The sequence below is a fragment of the Emydura macquarii genome, unplaced genomic scaffold (genome assembly GCF_026122565.2).
Source record: "Emydura macquarii macquarii isolate MOO-44397 ecotype Brisbane River unplaced genomic scaffold, CSIRO-AGI_Emac_v2 contig_968, whole genome shotgun sequence".
NCBI classification, from domain to species: domain Eukaryota; kingdom Metazoa; phylum Chordata; order Testudines; family Chelidae; genus Emydura; species Emydura macquarii.
Genome location: NW_027131105.1, coordinates 6,233,154 through 6,257,787, shown reverse-complemented (window position 1 = coordinate 6,257,787; position 24,634 = coordinate 6,233,154). Strand labels below are relative to the sequence as shown.

Below are 24,634 nucleotides of genomic sequence, written 5' to 3'. Positions count from 1 at the left end.
GAATCCTATATTCCTAACTCATCATTAACAGTGGGAAATAGTCTTTTAAGACTGATTGCAAAAAGTCATATGCTATTTGGAATTTTAAATATTATCTGTGCAAGAAGTTTTAAAACAGGACAGACAATTCTGACAGCTGGGAAGATTGATGCCGAGTCTGGTCTTGTGTGCTAGTAGGTCCTTCTTGGTAAGGGTTATTTTGTACCACTCAGGGCACATTGCTGATGCTTCCAAGCTGATAAGGACAGGGTGCAATTGGGGGGGTGTGGTGGGGGAGGTGGATTCCAAACACTTCAGTTTCAGGCTGAAATCTATTTGTGCATTCACTCTGATGTGCCAGCTAAGGTGAAATCCATGGAAACAAATGCCACTGTGCTGTCACCATGGACACAAAGCCCCCAGGAGGATTATGGGCAGCAATAGAAAAGCAGAACTGCCCATTAGCAGATCCGCTCTGCACTCAAAAACATGGTCCATTCCAGAATTTTTCTTGGAATTGTTTAGCTGAATAACAGATTTAGGATGTTAGAAAAATAAAGTTAACCTCATGAGAGAGGGAGGAGAGAGAGACTGATGGACAGAGACTGATATTGGATAAAGCAAGGTACTGCAAAGATAAAATTGTAGAGGCCTGCATTCATACCCCCTGCCTCCTTCAGAATCTCAACAGCGTTAACTGGCACTTATACTCTAATGCCTAGAAATTACTGCAGTGATGCCTGATTGAATATTCTGTATAAGAAGGATAATCCAAACAGGAGAGGTGGATTCTGGATACCATGGTGGTAGGCACATTAGGCATACCAAACAGGATGTTACATTGCCTGCAACTTGTGTAGTCATTTGCACCAATGCAAAGCAGGTATAAAATACTTCCACAAAGCACTAACAATTTGCACTCACTTGTATTCAGGATGATATCCGAACAATTGGGGTGGCCCCATACTGAGACACACAGACCATACCCTAATACACCCAGGGTGTGGGTTAACATGTGAAGGATGGACTCTGCACATGTGATAGGAGACTTGTGTTTCCTCTTCTGGCTGTAGCATTTTTGGTGAGTGCCTACCCTAAAGCCACAAAGTAACCTCGGAAATTGGTGGTAGCCAAAAGAGGTAAGGATATAGTAGGCAGTTTGCTGAGATGTTTTGCCATCTGAAGATGAACAGAAGGATGGATGTAGGCAGAGACAACCCTGGCCTGCCGATAGTGTGGAGACAGAATGAGGACAGCTGGCTTCAGCTGTATTACAGAGTATACTCAGTACAAGCCAAGCAGCAAATCTGGAGGGAAGCACCTGCCCCCACATGCCCCCTCCATGCATTGCCTCTGGCTGTAGGGTAGGAAGGATGGTCTAATCACTTAGCTAGGGCCATAGACTGTGATGCAGGAAACCTGAGTTCAATTCTTGGCTCAGTCACAGATGTGCCTTGGCCAAATTGCTTAATGTACTCTGTACCTCAGTTTCCCCCTTTATAAAATAGGGATAATACTTCTTTATCTCAAAGGATATGAGGATAAACATTCATTAATGATTGTGAGGTGCTCAGCTACCCGGGAGATGTACACCATATGTATACCAATACAGCTAGGATGAACAGTATGCTGCATGCAGAACAGGAAGCCAAATTCAGCAGTGGTATAAATCACACATAGGACCACTTCCCTGACACGTGTAAGCCAGTGTAGTTCTATTGTCTTTAATGGATCCATGCCAATTTACACCAGCTGTGGATTTGACATGGCATATAAACTATCCTGAAAACCAGTGCTAAAAGCAATGCAATTATACCCCTTTCTGATCCCTGGATGTGTAAGTTATACTTGTTTTCTGTACCATGGAATTCCAACTCTTAAGACTTCTGACAAATTTACACCCCAATGGCCTGCACTTTGTGTACTTATTTACATCCACTGAGATCACAAGCTCTTTTGGGCAGGGACAGTCTTCTTGTTAGGTGGTTGTACAGCACCTGGGGCCAAGATCTTTCATTGGTGACCCTTAAGTGCCATTGGGGGGGAGAGGGGGAAACGACACTTTTATCCCCCCTTAATTGGTCACAGAAGACCTGCTTCTGGTCTCCATTACACCACTGTCTACGGTATAACTCCACTGCAGACAGATGGCCAGATTTTCTACTGGTAAAGCAGTGTAGTTTCATTGACTTCAGCAGTTCAGAATCTGGTCCCCTGGAATTAAAACTGGTGTAGAGTAAGACCAGAATGAAATCCAGAGTCTGCCATGGGAGTGTTCCCATATACTCCAGGCTGAATTTGGTCCAGTTTATCTGTTTTGCAGCCTGAAGGCAAGAAAAGTTGGCAAAACACTTATTTAAACCAAAATTGCTGCTTCTCTCAGAAAGCATTGCCTTATAAGGCACCTTAATCACATACACATTTGTCTCCTTTGTAAAGCCTCCCAACAGAAACAGATGGGCAGCATAAACAAAAACTAAGAGACAGTTGTGCAGTGACAAGATGAGAGCTTGTTAGTTTAATGAGTCATTATTTATTCCCCTCTAGAAAAGATTAAACAAAATGATACACTCTGTACAAAACAGCAAATCACTGACGTTGATATGTTGTAGGAAAAACAATATTTAGATGGGGGAGGGAGGGAGGAGGAACAGAAGGTCGGTGCACCTTAATTCCTTGAGGGTACACATCTTAACTGTGAATGATGGCTGCCAGAAACGTTCATAAACAATACTGTTTTGTACTTAATTACTGCCTTTAAGCTGGAGGTCGGGGGCAGAGGGGGGGGACAGGTCTTATATGCTTTACATACATCAAGCCTTGATACCAGTGTGATGCAGGGAAGGCATTTTTATCCCTATTTGATAGATGGGGAAACTGAGGAAGAGGTGTGGCTTGCCCAAGATCACACAGTAAATCAGTGGGAGAGCTGGGAACAGTCCTGGTCCCCACTGCTTCTAAGCACAAGACAACACTCTCCTCCCAGAGCTGGCAATAGAACCGAAGAGTCCTGACTCCCAGTTCTCCTGCCCTAAGCATTAAACTACATGCCTCTCCCAGAGATGGGAATAGACACCTGGAGTCAAAGGGATCTAACAGGTGTTTATAATATGTCCTCTCTCACACCCCAAGTGTGGGAGTTTGAAAGGATTTTAAGGGAGTCAGGCAGCCACTACCTATTTAATTTCAGAGGGATTTGGGTGTCCAATGCAAGTAGGCTGTTTTTAAAATCTCAGCCCAAAAAACTATACAAGTCTGAATTATTCCATATTGTTCCAACAAGGCATTCTGCCATCAATTAGTTGAACAGTCTTTTAAGTCTCCCTTATATCCTACCTCGGGCCTGACACCTACAAATCATTCTTGTCTGACACTGGTTAGGTCAATGACAAGTGGAGGCTATTTCTCTGCTACATGCTGTTTCTTTTATTATTCCCTCATCCTCTCTTCCATTCACTTGTGGGTCCTGTCCAGTACTTACATTGTAAGATTGTGAGGGCAGAAGTGGTCTTCTTTATTAGAAAGTCTGTATAGTGCCTAGCACCATGAGGCCTTGATCTTTGACTGGGTGGAAGAATGGTTACTGGAGTGGGACTCCAGTGAGTTAGGTTCAATTTCTGGCTTATCCCTAGATATCCTGTATGACCTTGCCTAAGAAACCAAAATACCTTTAAAAATCTGGCCCCTGATCTATCCTTTGACTCCGTTCCTCCAGATATAAAAAGGGAATAATACTTCCCTACATCACAAGGGTACTACTAGGATAAAATCTACTAATGCTGAGACACACACATATGAGATAGACTGGAGTTCCTACCTAGATGCTAAAAGTATAAAAAATAAACAATATAAGAGCAAGAGCTGAGATTTTAAAAACCACCCAAGGAATTTTAATTGGAATTGGGTGTCCAAATCTTTTAGGCAGCTTTGAATATATGAGCCAATTTGAGCAAATGGAACCATCTGCTGTCTTAGTTATTTCTGCAGTTCTAATGCCAACAGAATTTAGATTTCCATCAATTTTAAGGCCAGATGGGACCATCGTCATCCTGCATAACACAGGCCAAAAAATGTCACCCACAAATTCCTGCATCAAGCTCAACAATTTGTGGTTGAATTACAATGTATCTGAATTTGAAGACTCCAAGTCACGGAGAATTTACCACATCCCTTGGTAATCTGTTCCAGTGGTCAATTATCGTTGCTGTTGAAAAGTTTCTTCTTATTTCCAGTTTCAAGTTTGATGATTTCAACTTCCAACCATTGAATCTCGTTATGCCTATGTCTGCTAAAAATATACAGCCTGCTAGTTTATACTCCTCCCTTCTTTGTAAAGAAAGATCATCATCAAACCCAACTGATTTTTTTCCCCAGTTGCTTTACTAGTAAAGTGGCAGATTCTTTAAAAAAATCCAATTAAAAGTCCAAAAAAATTTCTTACAGTCCATTTGACAATTTAAGTTATCTGGCAAACAGCAAGTGGTCAGATTTTCAAACAGTAAATATAGGTAGGAAGACACTCTGATTTAAAACAGCCTGGATCAACTTGACTGTATTGTACTACATCTGTGGGCGAGTTACATGACTAATGTGGACCATGAATCTTGATTACAAAGCTAATAAGAAATCCCTTTACTATATGTGATTATATTCCAGTATACAGTTTTTTTCCTTTAACAAGGACCTCAGCAATATGGCATGTCTCCCAAGCTCTGCTTTAACAATGTTCTGGGTAAAAGTCTCTCTCCTACAATCTGAACCAGGATCCTTTTGAATTAAACTCTTGATATTCCACAGCATCAGTCACACCACATTCACTACAAATAGTTTAAATGACACAGTCCTTTTAAAAAAAAAGTCATATCCCTTAAAATTTATTCAGATCTAGTCATATCAGTAAAGTTAGAGTTCTTATTGCTAAGTGGCAATTTATTGCTGCTGCTGAACTTATCTTGGCTTCATACATTTTTCAGTACTGAGCAGCATTTGAAGGCCTGCAGAAAAACATAAAAAATGTTGGTAATGATGGGCATTGGGGAATGTAAGCAACACATTCCTAAAAACTTAATTCCCTATTACTAGAAGATGCACAATTGGGATTCCACATAGGATAAAATTAACTAATTCAAGCTGGCCCAGTTAACCACATTCCATTGGGGAAAAAACTTATCTACAAAACTCTACATTTTAAAGTCCTTCCCCACAGAAGTCCCTTTAGTTTTCACGTCAGGATTTCTTGCCTTCCAGAATCTTGTATCACTTTCCCAGCTTGGTGTTTATCCATGACCTGAAGTACATCTTCCAAGATAGAAGGCCCCAGATCCACATGGAGGGAGAGCAGGGAACCAGCATGGGACATAAAGGGCTCATCTTTATTTTCCTCTTCGACAAACCCATTCTGAGGGATGGCAAACAGCTCACTGGGGCTGCAGAGGTGAGGGATCGGTTCAGAAGTCCTGCTGTCTTTGGATGAAGTCAGTTCTGCCACAGCTTCTTTGCCTTGGAGAGCTGGTTGAACTTTGTCATCAAGGTGCAGCCTTGGTGGCTTTGGTGGAGCCTGGGTAGAGGGCAACATTAGAGCCTGTGGACCCCCAATGACGGGCAGCGAGATGGCATTCTTTAAGAGGGGAGAGGGGGATTCAGACAATGGTTGTTCATGACCAGAGATAGTAGCAGTCCTTGAGAACTCAAATGGCACTGCACAGTGGCTGCCCCTGTCAGAGTCTAGGTTACCTTCAGTCCTTGGTAGAAGGTGGAATTTCCCTTGCAAGAAAGAAATATCCCCAAACATATCATTCTCCCCACCACTCCCTATGTGAATAGTGTGTCTGAAGTCCCCCAAGGGGGGGCTGATCATATCAGAAGAAAGAATGTCTCGGAGCTTTTCCTTCTTGCCCTTCCTGCTGCCTCTTTTCAGGTAAATCGGCACCTTAGTGGACATCTCGCTGATTACTAAAGCCTTTCCTATTCAGAGCTGGCTTGGGAAAGTCCATCAAAATAATCCCTCAGATGAGGGTATCTTTTTGGATCCTAAAAAACAGGTTAAAATAATCTAAATGTTTTCTCCCTTTTTTATAAAGTGATGTTTGGAAATGGAGTAGTAACATATAGGCTAAAAGTTCTCACTGTCAAAATGCTCCACGAAATTAATTCCAGCCACTCTCAGTTTCTCTTTCTAACGTTTGTTGGATATATCACCAATAACAAAATGACCCCAGTAATTCATTCCAAACACTTGTGATGTATCTTAAGAGTTCATCAGCAAATCTGTTTGTTGCCTGAGAAAAATCACCTTAAGATCTTCAGGTAAGTTGGAATCAACAAAACATATTAAATCCAAGTTGATTCGTATTTGATGAGGCTGAATGGAGAAGTGTTAAGAAGTTGGACAAGTGACATGTTCCCAGTGGAGGTTGAGATTAGGAACACACAGCTTCACAAGTCAGTTTGTTGTGTTCTAAATTTTCTTGAAGATGAAACTTGTCAACACAGCAGAGGAATATGAACGTCCATTCCCCCTCTCTGCCATTCATAATCCAGGTTTTACAACACTTCCAGTCAAACACTCTATGAAACAGATCAATACAAAAGAAAGTTAGCAGTTTGTTTTTAATCTTAGTCAAAATCAGTCATTTTTAGTTACGCTGGAGAAGTTCAGTGTGTATTTTCAGGAGCACTAGTAACCTTTAAAATTATCATAACTTTTCAAATTAATTCTGTTTTTTCCATGACTGACAGTGATGTCACAGGTCAATGTATATGAATGAGTCACAGAGATCAGGAAAAAATAGACATTTATGTGAACAAGAATATAATCCATAGTTATGCTAGTAAGGATCAATAATTATAAATTAGACCAGACCAATCTTCATGCCTTAGACCAAACACTAACTGCGTGGGGCTGGGAAGAAATGTCAAGTAAGAGTTTCCAAAGTGCCTAAGTGATTTAGGAGCATCCACATAGGTGCTTCTGAAAACCCACCCTTCCCCGATCAGTATGCTCCTGCAGAATTGCCCATCATGTGGCATTTATACTTTTCTCTGATGCAACTGGTACTGGACGCTGGTTGGTCATTGGTCTGAGGTGACATAGCAAAGTGGTGGGAGTACCAGGCTAGATGGATTGTTAATCTGATGGAGGAAGGCCAGGATATTGGACTACGTAGACCGACTGATCTGAGACAGCATGAAGTGTGCAAATACTTAGTTGGATGGATTCATTTTAAAAAGTTTCCTGTCTTTTCATCCATCTTTCAGATGGATGAACAACAAGTACCCAATTACTGATACCACTTGAAAGAAAGAAAGATACAATACAGCTACAGGAGTGGGAAACACGAATTCCTGGATTCTTGGCTCTGCTACTGACTCTCTACATGACCTGGGACAAATCTCTTCACCTCTCTGTGCTTCCCTAAACTATAAAATAAGAATGATAACACTGCCCTAAATCACACTGGTGTTGGGCAGATTAAATAGTTAATGTATATACATTTTTTTGAAGACAAAGATGGTGAGCTCTTCAAGGAAGGGACTGCCTATTGCTACATGTGTATAGCACATTGCGTAATGAGCCTCCATTCTCATTTGAGGCCTCAAGGCACTACTGTAATGCAAACAACTAAAGAAACATAAAATACTATTGACCACAAGTCTGTTTACACTCCAGTCAAATACACAGCTATTCAGAGCAAGCAGACCTTTTTTCTCAGTATACTCAGCACTTGGGGGGGGAGTAGGGAGAGAGCCTCTGCCAAGCAGCTGAGATACTGCAGGCCAATTCTTCCTCCTAGAGACAATCCAAAGTCATGATGAATTTTGCAAGAGAGTCACTCGACATTCCAAAGTGAACCATGTTCGCAATGTTCCATTCGCACCCACTTAAAAACAAATGCAAGGCAACCAGCCGAAAGCTCTGTTTGGACTCTGGGATTTTGTTTTACCTTCTATTTTAAAGGCCAAAAGTCCATCTCCACAAAACCACATTTAAACCCCCCCACACACACACACTTTTTTTGTGCCAAAGGTAGAGGGGAAGCCATGTTATGTGCAAACTCTGCTGTAATGGGGGGCGGGATCATCAGAACATCTCAATTGTCAAAAATTCAAGAATCTTTTGGAAGTTGGGATGGGTTTTAAATGTCAGTCTGTGCCAAATGAGTTAAGCAGCTTTGGGACAGCTCTTCCCATAGTAACATTTCAAGCATTAGTGTTGTTATGAGTTGGGTGGAACTTTGTTATGGATTGAGGTAAAACCTCCACCTAAGACAAAAGGAGTGTATGAACCCATCCCAGAATTTTTGGCTGAATATTCTTTTTTGGGGGGGGTGTAGGGAGGAAGGCAGAACACAAACCCTAAGAAAATCAGAGAGAGTCTAGACTCTAGAGGAACAGCTGAAGTGTGTGTGGTTGACCCTGGAAGAAACCTGGGGAGAGATTTTTGGGTTGGGGAGCAGGCTGAAAAGAGTGCTCTTGGTGCTGTGAGCAAAGGAAGCTGTTTCCTACTATTTGATTCCTTCTGTTTTCAGGACTTTGTACCTTCATTGTACATAAACAAAACTGCAATAAAGAAAATACCAGACTCCATCAATTTCTATTTCCAAGTGGAACACCCCCACGGCCCTGAAACTTTTGCTAGCTGCTCAGGTCAAAAAGAGGTAACATTGAGGTCAGGAGCCAGTCTCCAAGGAGAAAAATTGTGTGCTGGTATTCTTGTTGAACCAAGAAGGAGCAAATGATTGCGATGCTTGCAGAAATCAAAGATGGCCAAAAAGAATTGAAAAAGGACCTGGAGGCTTCACAACTGGAATTAAAGCAGCATCTGGAAGATTCCCAGAAAGGGCAGAGAGTTGATTTTCAGGCAAAAGTCAAATTTGTGTGGAAGCAATAATGTCTAATGTCCAGGCAGGCTGGGAAGCCCAGTTACAAAGCTCCCAGGCTAGAATGACAAGACCGGTCATAAAGGTCACAACAACCTGAGTGCCACAAATCAGAGTTTTCGTCCATTATGTGATGGAGGCCGGGCAAGTTTTAACCAGCTTGAAACTTTCTAAGAGAGAGAAGCTGCAGCAAGGACTAGGAGCTGAAAATTCAGTTCCAAAAGGAAATCAAAAGGTCACATATCACAATGGAAAACAGCCGCCTGGATGAGGAATTGAGCCAGCCAGAGGACTTTGGTAAGACCAGACATTTACAACAGTTTTCTACCTTGTTTGTGACCCACGAAGGCCCAGCTGCCAGCTCCAGTGATGCAGAACCCCATTATCTTTGAGGGGGAAATTCCCTGGGAGGAAAATTTGGCTCAATTCAACATTCTAGCTCAAATCAATGGCTGGGAGATGGACAGAAAGGAGGGTTATTAGTGGCCAACTTGGGTGGCCCAGCACTGATTGTGCTGCAAAACTTACCTCCAGAAAAGAGATGGTGTTATCCAGACCTGGTACAAGTCCTTGACATGCAGTTTGGAGTTAGCCATCAACCTGAGCTAGCCAGGGCACAGCTAAGATGTAGAAGAAAAGGGAAAGAAGAAAGCCCACTGAACTGGCAGAGGACCTGCAAAGACTTGTGTTCCTGGCATATCTGGATACTACAAAGGCCTTCTAGAATAGATGGGCAATAGATCAATTTATAGATACTCAGCTGGACTCTGACCTGCGGATCAAGTTCAGCGAAAGGAGATCAAAGTCATTCTGAGAGGCTTTGGAATTTGATACAGAACTTGAATCTTGAAGAGGAAGCAGCTGTTAGTGAGAAAGATGGAAGCAGATGACCATGAGCCCTGTAAGTACAGTTCTGAGTCTAATATGGATGATGAAAAAGGGTATTCTAATCTAGATCACGATGATATTGAATGGTTGGAACAAATTATAAGTATTGTTTGTACAAGGGAAATTGGTAATAATGAAAAAAAATAAAGGTAAAGTAAAGTTCAATTAAATGCTGGAACTGTGACAAAACTAGCCACAAAAAGAAGGATTTGAATAAATTTAAGGAAGGCCAAGACAGAACAGTGTCTAGTGAAAGCCTCTCTCCTAGTTTGAGAAATGGAGGAGACAGAGCTGAAGGGGAAAAGCTTGGGGATGCAAGGATCAGCCCAGGTTTTTGTTTAGATCTGGACAGCTAAATAACAATAACGGGAGTTTGGCTATTGAGAGTGTATAGGATCTATGATATGTATTCTCAGGGGAACCTTAGCTCCTAAAGTTCTGGTAGCTCTGAAGCAAGAACTGATCCCATCTCCTTTGCTGAATGTCTCTGACAAAGAGCAAATAGTGAGAAAAGGCACTGCAGTTGCAAAATGTGAGCTGGATATCTGGTAAATATTGTTACACAAGAAAACTACAAGGGGGAAGGTGAGCTCCCAGAGTTGAATCTGTTCCAGCATAGTGCTGTACACTTAAACAGGAGAAGCCCTAGATGGCTCCCTCTGCTCCTAGCTGGGAACCGGGGTGAGAAGTCTGGGTGCCTTGATCCCGCTTCCAGCGAGAAGCTCCAGACAGCTTCCTCTGGCTCCTGGCAGGGAATGGGGAGGGGAGAAGCCCTGGGCAGCTTCCCCCGGTTCCCAATGGGGAATTGGAGAGGGGGGAACCTGCTGGGAGCCCCGGAGTCTGTGGGGCAGCCAGGCTTCCACACTGCCCTCTTAGGTCAGTGGAAGCACTCCTGGTGAAGATACACACCACCAAACCAAGGAGGATAGTGTTAATAATTAATGTGGTGGCTGTAAGTTGACCTACCATAGGTCAACTTATCTTGGTAGTGTAGACAAGGCCTCAGAGATTTTCTGGTTAGGAATTAAGAATTGTTCTCCTTATCCAACAAAGATCTAGTTTCTACTGCACTGGTCCAATACCAGATTGATACTGGGGGAAACCAATCCATTAAACAGACACCTCACTGGTTACCAGTAGCTAAAAGATGAGGCAATACAGGCCATCGAGAAAATGTGACAGGAATGGAAGGCATTATCAAGCCTTCAACCAGTCATTGGGGCTTGCACATAGTTCAGGTTAAGAAAACAGATGGCAACACCAGATTCTTTGTGGACTGTAGAAAATTAAATGAAATCACTTCAAAGGATTCTTATCCATGATCATGAATAGATGACACCCTGGATGCTGTCAAAAGTGGGTACTGGCAAGTAGGTCCAAAAGAGGGGAAAAACCTGCTTTCAGAGCAGGACAAGGCTTGTGGCAATTTAATGTGGTGGCTTTCAGTTTGTGCAATGCACCAGCCATATATTGGAGGCTAATGGAGAGGGTATTATATGGGGTGCCCTCTGAGCCTGTCTGTTAAAGCTAGATGATATTCTGATGCATGTTTAAACATTTGAGCCCAAACTAAAACATTTACAAATGCTCTGATAAGCTGAAGGTGGCCAATTTGAAACTGAACCCAAGAAGTGTGAGTTGTTCCAAAAAGAGGGTAATCTACTGTGGGCACATAATTAGCAAGGCGGGAATTTCCACTGAGACTGTACAGAGCTGGCCAACTCCCCAGACACTCTCAAATGTGCAGAGTTTTATAGGACCAGTACTGCAAAACGACTGCATAGGCTGGGTGAGAAAGGGAAGCCATTTCAGTGATCAGCAGAGTCTGATGTAGCATTTTCAGAGTTGACAAAGACTCTTATGATCATTCCTGTCTTGGCCCATCCATGATTCAAAACCCCTTTCATACCGGACATGAGGTGCTAGTGCTTACAGATTGGAGGCAGTTCTGATACATTAGAACTAAAAGACTTGAGAGGGTGGTAGCTCAGTATAATAAAAGTATAAATTCTCCTGATAAAAACTATTTTACCACCTATAAGGAACTCCCTAGCAGTAGTTAAATCTATAGAACATTTTCATCACTATTTGTATGGGAGGAAGATTATGGTCAGGACAAACCATATTTCCCTGCAATGGCTTTTAGATTCAGGAATCCTGAGGGACAGCTTGCCAGGAGAAACTGCATTGCTAGAATTTTGCAATCACAGGCAGGCCTGGCCATAAGCATGGTAATGCTTATGCCTTGTCCAGACAGGCTTCTTGGGAAGTTAATTGCAAACACTGCCCCAAGGGAATGAGAGTGCCTCCATTCCTCTTGCATAAGTGCCTGTGTGCCTGGTTGGTTCATCTACCACAAAGACTGGGGGAAAGGGTAGCAGAAATGGAGCCCAATGCACCTAAAAACTTCCCAACAAGAGTATCCTGATAGCAGGATAGTGCATATTGGAAAATCAACTGGCAGGTGTATCCACTCAAGAATGTAGTGTCTCCTGACAGTAAAAGCTTTCTGGTCACAGTGGGAAAGCTTGCAATTTAAAGATGAAATATTGTAGGGGAGATGGGAAAAACCAGAAGATGATGGGTACTGATAACCTTAGGACTTCCTTTTTCAGTGTATTTCCTTGTCTTACTACAGCGGGACATTTGGGGATTGCAAAAAACTTAGACAAACTAAGGGACAAGTTCTGTTTGGTAAAAAGCAGGCAGGAAGTGTAAGAAATGTGATATTCGCATTATGAAGAAGGCCTCCCTAAAGCTGGGAGAGCCCCTTTGCAGCAGTATCTTGAGGGGACATCAACGGGGTGCATTGCCATTGATGTTCTTGGAGCCCTTGCTTAAGACAGATAGAGGCTGACAATCAATACCTACTGGTAGTTATTAGCTAATGGATACTTAACAAAATACCCTAAGGCTTACATAATCATTTAAAAAAAATCAAGAGGCTGTGACAGTAGCAGGGGTCCTAGTGAATGAATTCTTCACCAAATCTGCAGTCCTGGGTGAGTTACACACAGATCAATGGAGAAACTCTGAATCCAAAGTGTTTCAGCAGGTTTGTGAGATTCTAGACATCCACAAAACTCATACCAACCCAGCACACCTACAATCTAATAGGATGGTGGGAAGCTTCAGTAGGTCTTTGGGGGTTCCGTTGGCTAACTTTGTAAAACAGCCCCAAAGGGACTGGAACCAGCATATCCCATTCCTTTTGATGGCTAAGGTCTGGTCTACACTAAAAAGTTAGATTGACCCAGATACATTGCTCAGGGGTATGAAAAATCCCCTGAGCAATGTAATTAAGCCAACCTAACCTTCAGCATAGGCAGCAGTAGGTCAACAGAAGAATTCTTCCATCAACTTAACTACCGCCTATGCCAGTAGAAGAAACCCTTCCATCAGTATAAGTAGTGTCTACACTTGAAATGCTACCCACTGCAGCTGCAACACTGTAGCATTTCAAATGTAGACAAGCCCTTATAGAACAGCAGTCAATGAGAGTACATTCCTCATGTGTAGCCAGGAGCTATAGACCACCTCTTATATGGAGTTTCTGAAGTGAAACAAAGGGATTTGAAGCATTTGGACTGAGTAGAAACCCTACAACTCAAAATTGAAGAAGTTCACACCTTTGCAAGGGAAAATTTGAGGCTAGCCTCTGACAAAATGAAAATGCTCCATGATATAAAGGCATATGGAGAAACTTTTAGAAGAGAGGATCTGGTCTGGTTCCACAATCCACAAAGAAAGGACAGAAGCCCTAAACTGGATACATTGTGGGAGGGGTCCTATATAGTATTGACACAGATAAATGAAGTGGTGTCCATGTTACAGTTGGGTCCCAGGATTAAGCCCAAAGTTATCCATCAGGACCATCTGAGAAGATATCAGGGGGACAAAACTTCAGCTTGGCTACCCCCTGCATCTGAGAACGTAGCTGTGGAAACTGAGGCTGGAAAAGTTGTTACCGAGGTAAACTCCCCATTAGAAGAAAATGGCCAAGCTCTGCCTCAGCCAGCAAATTCCACAGAAACAACCTCAGGAGAACACTGAAAGGTAATCCAGGGAGAAAAAAGCCCCCAAGGGATTTGGTTGAGAATAAAATTGTTTTGGGCTGGCGATGTGAAACCATCTCAACAGAAAGACACTGTATGTGTGTAAATAGTTAACCTTGTATCATTTTAAATTTATTACATTTTCTTTTCTTTCTGTTTGGGATGGGCTATTAGATGCCACCATTGAAGGCCTCAGTGGGACAAGGAGCAAAGCTGGGCGGTGGGGTTATTGTTATGGGCTGGGTGGAACCTTGTTGGGTGTGGAATTAAAACCTCCACCTAAAACAAAAGGAGTGTGTGAAACCACCCAGAAGCTTTTGGCTCAGTATTATTTTAGGTAGGAGTGTGGAAGGTTGTGGGAGAAGCAGAACAGAAAAACTGGAAAAGACAGAGGCCTGGTCTACACCTAAAATTTAGGTCAATCTACCTATGTAACTCAGGGGTATGAAAAATTCACACACCCCTGAGAGACCTTATTCAGATGATCTAAGCCCCAGCATAGACACCCCTAAATCCACAGAAGAATTCTGTCAACCTCGCTACCACTTCTCCAGGAGATGGATTTACTGCAGCCATGGAAAAACTCCTTCCATGGCTCTACCAAGTATCTACATTAAAATGCCTCAGCAGTGTAGCCGGAGTTCTGCAGTTGTGCTACCCTAGTGCTTGCAGTGTAGACATACCCAGAGAGAGAGAGCCTAAAGGAGAACTGAAAGTGTGTGTGGCTGATCCTGGAAAAAGCCTGGGGGATTTGGGTTGGGATGCAGGCTGAAAAGCGTGCTCTTGGTGCTGTGAGCAACGGAAGCTGTTTCCTGCTCTTTGATTCCTTTTGTGTTCAAAGACTCAGCTGAGACTTTGTCCACTTTTGTAAATAAACAAAACTGCATCTAAAAAAATCTCAGACTCCTTCAATCTCTGCTTCCAACTGGAACGCCCCCAGGGCCCTAAAACTTTGACAAGTTGATTGGTCCAAAAGGGGCAATAGCACTATTGGAGCAGTGTGCATGGCTATACATGTGTTGGATCTGTGTGCAGTTTTTGCCCCAAGACTTTACTTACATACCTTAAAAGCACAGGGGCAGATTCTCAATCAATATAGCTGCATTAACTTTAATGGAGCTATGCCAATGCGTACCAGCTGCAGCTCTTGTCCACACATTAGGCATAGTTCTTTTTCTGGACTAGTGGACTGGAGGAAGCACTGTCCAAGCCCAGCCCTGATAGCGGGAGTTCTTCTCACAGCCTCAGGCTGTGGAACAAATCATTTCAGCATGCCTCATTTTCCCCTTCTGGATAATAAGGCCCATTAGGGGCCTGATTTTGACCTAATTTATATTGGTATAAACAAGGAGTGGCTCCATTGAAGTCAATGGAGTTACATACTGGGTCTGATTCTGATCTCACATTAGTTTTATACCAGGGCAACTTCATTGACTTCAGTGGTGTTACTCCTAATTTATAGCACCACAAGTGAAATCAGAGTCAGGCCTACTGAGTGCTAAGTTTTAGTATTAGATAAGACTAATCTCTGGAATGATTGACATACGAAGATCCTTCGAAACTCTAGCAGAGTGGGAATGGAGGGAGGAGAACTGCTTTTGAGAATCGCCTTCCTAAAAAAGTAACCAAAAAAACTCACTCAGTCCAGTGACCGCAATAAGCCCACAACAAATTAACCTGCCGTCACCAAATAATGATCTAATTTACTTTCTGCCCCATACGCTGCACAGTACAGTCCATGTAGCAGCATGCTGCCCAGATTAGCAACACTAGTTGAGAAAGGAACAGCAACCACAGAAACAAACAAACTTTGGGGAACTTGATTTGCTAAGCAAAAGTGCTGCTTTCTTGCGGAGATCTGACTCCCAAAAAAAGCAGGAGAGGGAACAGAACATGCAACACAATATTATCACCTCCTACTGCTATTGTGGTTGTCACAGCTATATTTCTGGATAAATTATACCAGACATCAGAAAGGAAACTTGCAGCCCAACATGGCTGCAGACAGGAAATCCATATAAATGTTTAGCAGTCATTTTTTTAAAAGGACACTGAGGCCTTCTGTACACTAGCACTTATGCCGGCAAATCTTTTGTCACTTGGGTGTGAGAAAAAAAAACCATTCCTGAGCAACAAATTTTTCTGGCATAAGTGCTTGTGTGGACAGCGCTATGTTGGCGAGAGAGACTCTCCCACCAACATAGCTACTGCCACTCCTTTAGGTGGTTTTATTATGTCGGCGGGAGAGCCCTGTCCGGTTGACAAAAAGCGGCTACACAAGTGCTCTTACAGTGGCACAGCTGTGCATCAGTACAGCTGTGCTGCTATAAATTTTAAGCATAGACTAATCCTTAGGCACCTAACTTCCTTAAACTCCTTTGAAGATTCCACCCTGCAAGTAACATTAATCTGATCAGATTAGAACTCTGTATTTCAGTGGCTATTGTAACAAAAACAGAGTGTCTCTGTGACCCCCACCCGCCCCACACAGCAAATGACATATTCCTTTCTATAATGTGCACCACACCCTTTTCTGTGTAAAAATAGCAGCCTAGCCCTGTTTGTGCTTGTTACTGATGGGGACGGTTTCCCTTTTGTATCTGATTCCTTCCTGGCACAGCCTTAGAGATTCAGTTTAACGGTTCCTTGCAGCACCTGCTCTCAGCTCTGACAGGCTCATAGAAACCCCTCCCATTTGGGATTCAATGGCCTAAATGCCCCTCCAGCCAGACTCCAAAACAAAGGCATTCTGTGATTGAGGCCCTCCCCTGGGAGAGCTGACGCACATGGCACTTCAGCTATTCAAGGGGCAGAGCGGTTAGTATTGTGATGCTGTGTCTATTGAAATAGTTGGTAAAGCTCCCAATGACGTAATGATGCAATATCAAGCAGATTCTCATTTACGCTAATAAGGCTCTGGCAGTGTAAAGGGGTCTTTTGCATTCATTTTAGGGCTTCTTTACATTATCAGTGGTGTGAAGGGACCTTAGTGTAAGTGAAAATCAGACCCTACTAGTCTAGACAAACCAGAGGTTACATCCAAATGACTATTAATTATTTTTATGACTGTAGCACCAAGAGGCCCCAGCTGGAATCAGGACCCCATGGCTGCAAAGAATGCTGTTGCAAAGTTCATTTTCCTAATCTGCCCCTTTGACCACTTCACCCCTCTTTGAATCCCTCCACTGCATAAAGCATAAGCTGCTTCTGTTCACTTTCATGGCCCTTCCCAGTCAATCTCCAACCCACCCTATTTATCGTGTCTCATTTATTTGCTATTGAGCTGTCGATGCTCACCTCTGACTGATCCATGGTGCCAGTCTCCATTGCCAATTTGGTACTTTTTCAAACAAGCACCTTTGTGCTTTCTCCCATGCGGCCCCTCATGTTTGGGAGGAGTTCCCCATACGCATCCATAAAGCCACCTCACTGTTCAATTTCAAATCCCTCTGCAAATCTCTCCTTTTCTGGGAGGCTACAAACAACTTGACATCAGTCAGGCATGCTGAGCCCACTGTCAGTCTGTTGTGCTCACCAATATTGTGTCATCGTTTCCTTGTATTCCCCCACCTGCTTGTATCCATCTGTTGTCTTCTATCTTAAATCTAAGCTCTTTGCGGCAGGGACATCTTTTTGCTCAGGCTTTGTACAGCACCTAGCACAATGGGGTTCTGGACCAGGATTGGGATTCTTAGGCACTCCGCTAATACAAATAATAAAAAATAATTGTGCTAAGCACTGCACAGATATGAAGGTCTAGTCTACCCTTGAAAAGATTTGCCAGGATAGCAATACAAATTACAGTTATGCCAGCAAACCTTCCTAATGTAGTTGCAGCTTATATTGGCAAGCATGCTTTTGCTGGTATAGTTTACACTAGTTCCCTGAATGAAATAAGCTGGAGGTGAAAGGGGAAGAAAAAAAAAATCACACCCCTAACCAATGTTACTATACTAGCAAAATTTCCTAGTGTAGACCTGGCCATAGTAAAAGACAGTCCCTATTCCAAAAAGTTTATAAACTAAACAGACAAGACAGATGAAGGGTGGGATGGGAAACCAAGGCATAGCGAGGGGAACATGCCAAAGCAAGTCAGGAACACACATCTTCTTGATCACACTCCAGGAGTTCCCTCCCCAAACCTATGAAATGAGATTCACATGTATATGCCAGGAGAGAGATGGAAAAATAAAGAGAAAAGTTCAACTTGGAAAATGTGCATCACAGGTCAGTAAGAGGATGAGATGGACCATCTGGAACTGGGTGGGGACCAGGTTCTGGTGCAATTCCAGCTATCCAGACACTTGATTCTACTGGACATAGAAATAAAGGAGAGAGAGGGGTCTTAATACAAGACTTTTGTGGCCTACGGGGTAAGAAGGATGCTCCTGCAGTTAAGGCACTGGGAGTCAAGTTGTGATCTCACATCAGGATAAATCAAGAGTTAACACCACTGAAGTCAATGTGCAAAACTGCTGTGAGCTGGGAGTCAGGGCACCTGGATTTTACTCCCAGCTCAGCCACCAATTCAACAGATGACCTTGGATGAACACTCCCTTGATCAATCTCCCAGGAGTCTTGCCAGGCTAAAATTCATTAACATTTAGTAAGGGGGAGGCAATGTGGCCTAGTGGACAGAGCATTGGGCTGGGACCCAGGAATTCTGGATTCAACTCCTGGCTCTGCCACTGTTTTGTGGATGACATTGGACAAGTCACTTCTCTCTGTGCCTTAGTTTCCCCATCTGTAAAGTGGTGATAATGATTCTGACATCCTTTGTAAAACTCTTTGAAATCTACTGATAAAAAGTGCTATATAGGAGCTAGGGATTATTATTTATATTGTGGCAGCACTTTGGAGCCCTAGTCATGGAGCAGAACTCCATTTTGCTAGGTGCTGTACAAACAGAACAAAGACAGTCCAGCCCCAAAAAGCTTACAATATTATCTGCAATATTCTTCATCCATCCCATTGCAGGATTAGGGCCTTCAGCAGTCGAGCAATCTGAGTAATAGAGAGAGATTGATTCCTTGGTACATTCCCTAGGGTTGGCATTGTAAACACTGCGAAGGAATGCTTATTCATTAGCATGAGAATTAAACAAAAAAAGTCATTTGTGGTAATTCAAGTAGCTAGATTTTGCCAGATCTGTAATAATATTATAATAATAATCCCTAACTCTTATATAGCATTTTTCACCTGTAGATTAAAAAACACTTTATAAAGGAGGTCAGCATCATTATCCTCATCTTACAGATGGGGAAACTGAGGCACAGAGAGGGGGAAGGGACTCGCCCAAGGTCACGCAGCAGGCCAGTGGCAAAGCCAGGAATAGAACCCAGTTCTCCCAGTTCCTGGCACTGCCCACTAGGCCTGAACCTATTTTACCTCAGACCCCCTCCCGAGTTCCCACCTTGTGCTTTGAATAGTCATTTATACCTGTGCAGAGTGGATATAAGCCACTACCCAAATCAGAGCTTTCCACTCATTCACACTAGGACTGATTAGCCACAGCATTGCTCCAGGTTTATCCCAGCGTGACTCCATTTTCAGTTAAATCACACTGACATAGAACTGGAGTAACACAGTGGTGAAGCATGGCAGCTAGCAGTAGAGTTTGCCTCCCACTCTGTACAGGTGTTAAATGACTCCATGATATGCAGACAGTGGAGAATCAACTCCTCCATCCTTTAACTTCTGAGACTAAGGCCTTGGGGGCCAGATTCTGAATTTACATACACGGGTGAAAAGCCAGTGTTATACCAATTCAATGGAGCTACTCCTGATCTGCACTAGCATAATCAAGATCAGAACCAGGATCTGGAATCTTAGCCCAGTGCAAACTCCTAGGGCCAGATTCTCCACTGACCCACGCCTTGGGGAGTCATTTACATCAGTGCAAAGTGAAGGCAGCAAGGTATGTGTAAAATGCTACTAAAGTCAGAGCAGTAAATTATTTGCACCACTATAAATGATGACACAAGGTGAAAGGAAACAAGGAAACTGACTCCTTGCATAGACACTATTTACACCAGTGCACTTTATCCTCAGGGTAAACTGCACTGGTGGAAATCATGTTACAATCACATAAAACACTATACAGATCTACACAGGGTCTTGCACCAATGGTTAAAATCCCAGTGTAAAGAAGGCCTTAGATTAAAAACATTCCATTTTGCCCCCTTAAGGAATAAAAAGTCTTGTGCTGCTGGTTTTCTTATGCACATAAGCACAGAGTATTTGGAAGCATGCTAAGAGACATTCCTTAGCACAGAATCCATCTGGTTCTCCCATACATCCACTAGATGGCTGTATCAGTCAGAGATCACCTTCTTAAAAGAAGTTTCACCTTTCCAGCCTCACACAGGGCTCTGAATACATGGACGGCCATTTCCCTCACCCCACCACACCCAGGAAACTATTTGTTTAGTGCTTGAGGGGAAAATTTTGCCTTAAAGAGGAATGTTTTAAAAATACCTAAGATAGATTTATCCGTAGAGTGGATACAGCCCCACAACCCCATCCTCTGAATCATCCAGTAACAACCCCCGTCCCGCAAAAACTAAAACCAATCCTTTGAGACCACCCTCCCAAAAGCATTCTTCCTGTCAATGTAAAGTAAAGCAAGGCTCTGTGGCAGAACAGTTTTTAAAAGGAGATTGGAGAAGCTTCTCTTTAGCCTCCAAGTTGCCAACTTAACAGCCTGCACCCTGGAGTCCCTCTCCTCTTGTTCGGTCTGTCCTCACTTCATTGGCTTGTTCTGAACTTAACACTAAGCTAGTCAACTCTAGCCCACAAAAGAGTTGGGTAGTGAAATGTATGTGCAAGTCACACAAGGGAGGTGAATACCCGGAAGTACCCTTCCCGTGGCAGATCACTAATTAGAAAGATGCCAGGAGACACCATATTAGCCCACCAGGGAATTGGGGAGGGATTGATACAGTAAAGCAGACAGGCTGTCGGGGCAAAGCCAATCCCTAAGAAGTTACTTAAGATTCCAGGGCCCTGTCTGTGGGACTTGCAAGGCCCAGACCAGAAGGCAGAAGGGAATTTGGTGCAAGTCGGAAATATGAAAATATTTTAGTTCTACTTAGAAAGCCAAACCCACCATGATCTAGGGAGGAAACACCCCCTGGGCTGAAACATGGGGACAGAGAACAGCTTCCAGACACCAGGATCTCCAGAGCAAAACGTAGCACAGAATTAACACAGTGCAAGAGGAAAGACTGATATACAATAAGGACTCCTAAGACATTCACTGAGTTGGTAGCCAGTAATGTAGTGTGCCAGCCACCTCAGCTATCTAGCTGCCAGCCCAGAGAATGCAAGCTCATGATGACCCTGGGGAGTAACAGCTATTCCTATTGCAAGCGCCTCCTGCTGGCCACGTTACAGAATGCCAATGACGTATGGCATTTGAACCTGCTTTCTTGCCTTGGCCAATTGGAGGATGAAGGCAACTGTAGTGGTCATCTTCCTTAGAGAGGGAGAATCATCCAAGGGTATGGGGGGGAACTATGAAGAGAGTGTAGAAAGTTTAGGCCCAAACTTCAGATTGGGTGAGGGAAACCCATAAAACATGTCTATAACTGTAAGGTACACTGAAGAAACTAATGCACTCTAGTGGCGAGGGTGCTGGGCTGAGTATGCAGAAAGAGGGGTTAGTCTCTTCCCTTCTCTATGCCTGTTTCCACCTCCACCTTTTGTCTGTCCTGTTTACATGGGATGCACTTTGAGGCAGGGACCATTTCTCAATATCTGTTTATACAGAGCCATGCACAACAGGGCCCCAATCTCTGTTAGGGTCTCAAATTGCTATGGGTATACAAATAATAACAAAAATAATAATATAACAAATAAATACTTCTGTAGAAGAGGGGTCCTCATAAAACCAGCAACATCCTGTCTTATGGGGCACCTACTAGTGATAATCATTAATAAAATATAAGCCAACCTCTGACCACTGGGTGAGAACGAAGTTCCCCTTGGGTCAAATAATCCCATAACTGCCTACTACAGGATTTCTTGCATCTTCCTCTGAAGCAGCTGGTACTGGGCAATGATAGAGACAGGATCCTGGATTGGGTGGTAATTTCAATATTCTTTTATGGGGAGGGTCCACTCAGTAACATAAGTGTAGATGGGACCCTAGGGAATTGCTACAACTTTACACGGAGGAAACTAAATGGAATATCTGCATGGTTCCCCAGTCATCCCCATACGTCACTTATTTAAGATCCATAAGGCCAGCTTCTCATTTACAGCAAGGCCCTTTATACTGCTCTGCCAGTGTCAAGAGGTCTAAAAGTGAGAATCAGTCCTTTATCCCATCATCCAGGGGTTCTCAAACTGGGGGTTGTGACCCCTCAAGGGGTCGCAGGGTTATTATGGGGGCGGTCATAAGCGGTCATCCCCCATGCATGCCGGTAAGGGTGGCATGGCATGAGTGGAGTCATCACTTCTGTGGGGGGTCATCACAGCCTGAAATATTTTCAAATGGGGTCCCAGCAAAAAAAAAGTTTGAGAACCCCTATGATATCTATTTCAAGCATCTCAATTTGCCAAAGTTAATCTAAAGATAGTTATACATTTCACAGCTGGTTTCTAAAATTATAAGAGGCAGGTTGCTGAATGTAGATATGTAACATAGGTGTAAAAAAATCCTCATGGGAGACAACCAGAGCTTTATATAGAAGACGATGGGTAAATGATACCCTGAAGTCCAGCTCTAAAGTTAAAAGGCAATTACTAAGAACCACAGCTTGATTTAAAATGTGAGAGAAGTAATTTCTTCCCCCACCCCTCTTGTTGCAAACAGTAAAACGTAGGAGCCAGCTCAACAAGCTTTACTGATTACCGATTTCACTCCCTTAAAAACAAATACCATGGAAAGTCTCAGACCTGGTTGTTAACAGACGGAATGAAAGAGGAGAGGGAGCCCATGGAAACAGAAGGAGAGGGATCCCATTTCAGTGCCATGCCCACTGCCCTGGAGAAGGAAGAAAAGTGGCAGTAGCTACCAACTCGCACTGCAGGAAAACACCTCCCTCCTGGCTCGGAAAGCTAATACTTTGCCCTCTTTTTGGGACCTCAAAGCAACTCTCAAGCATTCTTGGCCTCATGCACACACCCTGGCAGCAGAAATTATCCCAATTTTACATCCAGGGAAACTGAGGCAAAGAGAAATATTCCACCCCTCCTCCCGCAATACAGGGAATCGTTGCAAACCCATGAATAAAACCCAGAAGTCCTGACTCCCAACCTCCACTGCTCTCACCTCCAGAGCCAGCTCTCCTCCCACAGCCGGGAAAAGAACTCAGGAGTCCTGATTCCCAGCCCTACTCTGCTCCCAACCTCTCCATAGCACTTCCCCCGCCACAGCTAAGTGGAGAACCCAAATGTCCCGACTCCCTGCCTGCCCTCTCTAACTCACTAGACCCCATCTCCTCTCAGAGGTGGGAACCGAACCTGAGGCAGCGCAGCTTCTTGGGCTGTTCCGACGAGAACTCCAGTCTCAAGCCCTGTGGCGAGTGAAAGTGCTGCAGTGCCTCAGCGGGCACTGCCAGCTGCCGTCACACACACATCCTTCAAAGTTTTGGGAACTACCAACAAAAACCCCTGACAGCCCACCCACTTCACCGCCCCACTACTCACCTTTAATCCGGGGTATCCAATCCGGGGTGCTTAGGGGGGGTGTAATGCTAGTGCCGCGTCTGGTGAGCAGCAGGCAGCAGCTGGTTCTTCCTTCCCCACCCTGCTTCTTGAGCCAATATGGGCTGCCTGCAATGCATTCAGCTAGGGCTGCTCTCTGCTCCCCAGCAGCCAATGCTAAAGCTACGATGTAGCCAGCCAGAGAAAAAGCATGCAAGCTCCTCCCCAGGCCAAGTGCACAAGCCAGCCAGCCAGCCAGCCTGCTCTGCTCTTAGATTCCACCAGGGGCAAAAGGGCACTGATCGTGCATAAAATGCGGAGTCTCTGGGAATGAAGGGAAAAGATTTTCTCTGTGCCTAAAATGTGCATAAAAGTATGGATTCCCTGTGTATAAAATGCATGGATTGTGCATAAAAGATGGAATTTTCAAAAGCCCCTAAGTGACTTAGGAGCACACTCCCATTGCCATTCAATAGAATTTCCACTCCTAAATCACTTAGGTGTTCAGAATTTATGACTCAGGACCCTCAAATCATCAGATTGTCTTAAAAATTATGAGATTATTTTTTAAATGAATTGTTGTTTCTTTTAATTTACCTTCTGGGCTCTGAATCTTTAGGATACTCTCAATTCACGTTTTCCAACTTCTCTCTGCAGCCATGAGGGCAGGAATCTTACCTTTTTTTCTTTCTAAATTGAAGCGGAGATTCTCTAGGTCCCTTCCAGTGCTACAATTCTATGATTCTCATGCATTCTCTTGATTTCTTTCCAGTAGCTGTGGCTTTAGGGGAAACACCAAAATCACAAGACTCATGATCAAATCTCCTGGTTTTTCCAACACTGCAAAATGCATGCATTCTCAGTGAACAAAATACATAGATTGCCTCAGCGTAAAGGGCTTGGATTCTCAGAGAACAAAGTGCATGGTTTATACATAAAGCACCTGACTCAACGTGCCTGCTGAGGCTTTCCATTTACTTAAATGGGCTTTGGATCAGTCCCAAAATGCATGGATTCTCTAGGGATCCAGTGCACAGAGCTAAGCAAATTAGTCATCCATCTAAAACAAAAATATAAATCAGTGTGCCTGAAGCATGACATCTCTGTAATTTCTCAGCCAGTTTTCACTGGACAAGCTGCTCACAAGATTGTGTTTCAGTTGAGCCATTGCCAACCCCATAT

The 24,634-nt window shown here is 43.5% G+C and overlaps 1 protein-coding gene across 2 annotated transcripts; it reads right to left on the bottom strand.

The window, feature by feature from the left end:
* Positions 1–1,944: 1,944 nt before the first annotated feature.
* On the bottom strand, positions 1,945–23,575 carry CDC42EP2 (CDC42 effector protein 2). Of its 2 annotated transcripts, XM_067543980.1 has the most exons (4): positions 23,456–23,506; positions 18,741–18,805; positions 5,220–6,546; positions 1,945–4,973 (listed from the first exon to the last, which is right to left on the bottom strand). In XM_067543980.1, exons 3-4 carry the CDS (start codon positions 5,918–5,920, stop codon positions 4,949–4,951), a joined length of 726 nt encoding a protein of 241 aa, XP_067400081.1. In that variant the 5' UTR covers positions 5,921–6,546; positions 18,741–18,805; positions 23,456–23,506; the 3' UTR covers positions 1,945–4,948. The 2 variants fall into 2 exon arrangements, with proteins under 2 accessions (XP_067400081.1, XP_067400080.1); XM_067543979.1 differs by lacking the exon at positions 18,741–18,805 and having other exon boundaries at positions 23,456–23,575.
* Between the last annotated feature and the right edge of the window lie 1,059 nt (positions 23,576–24,634).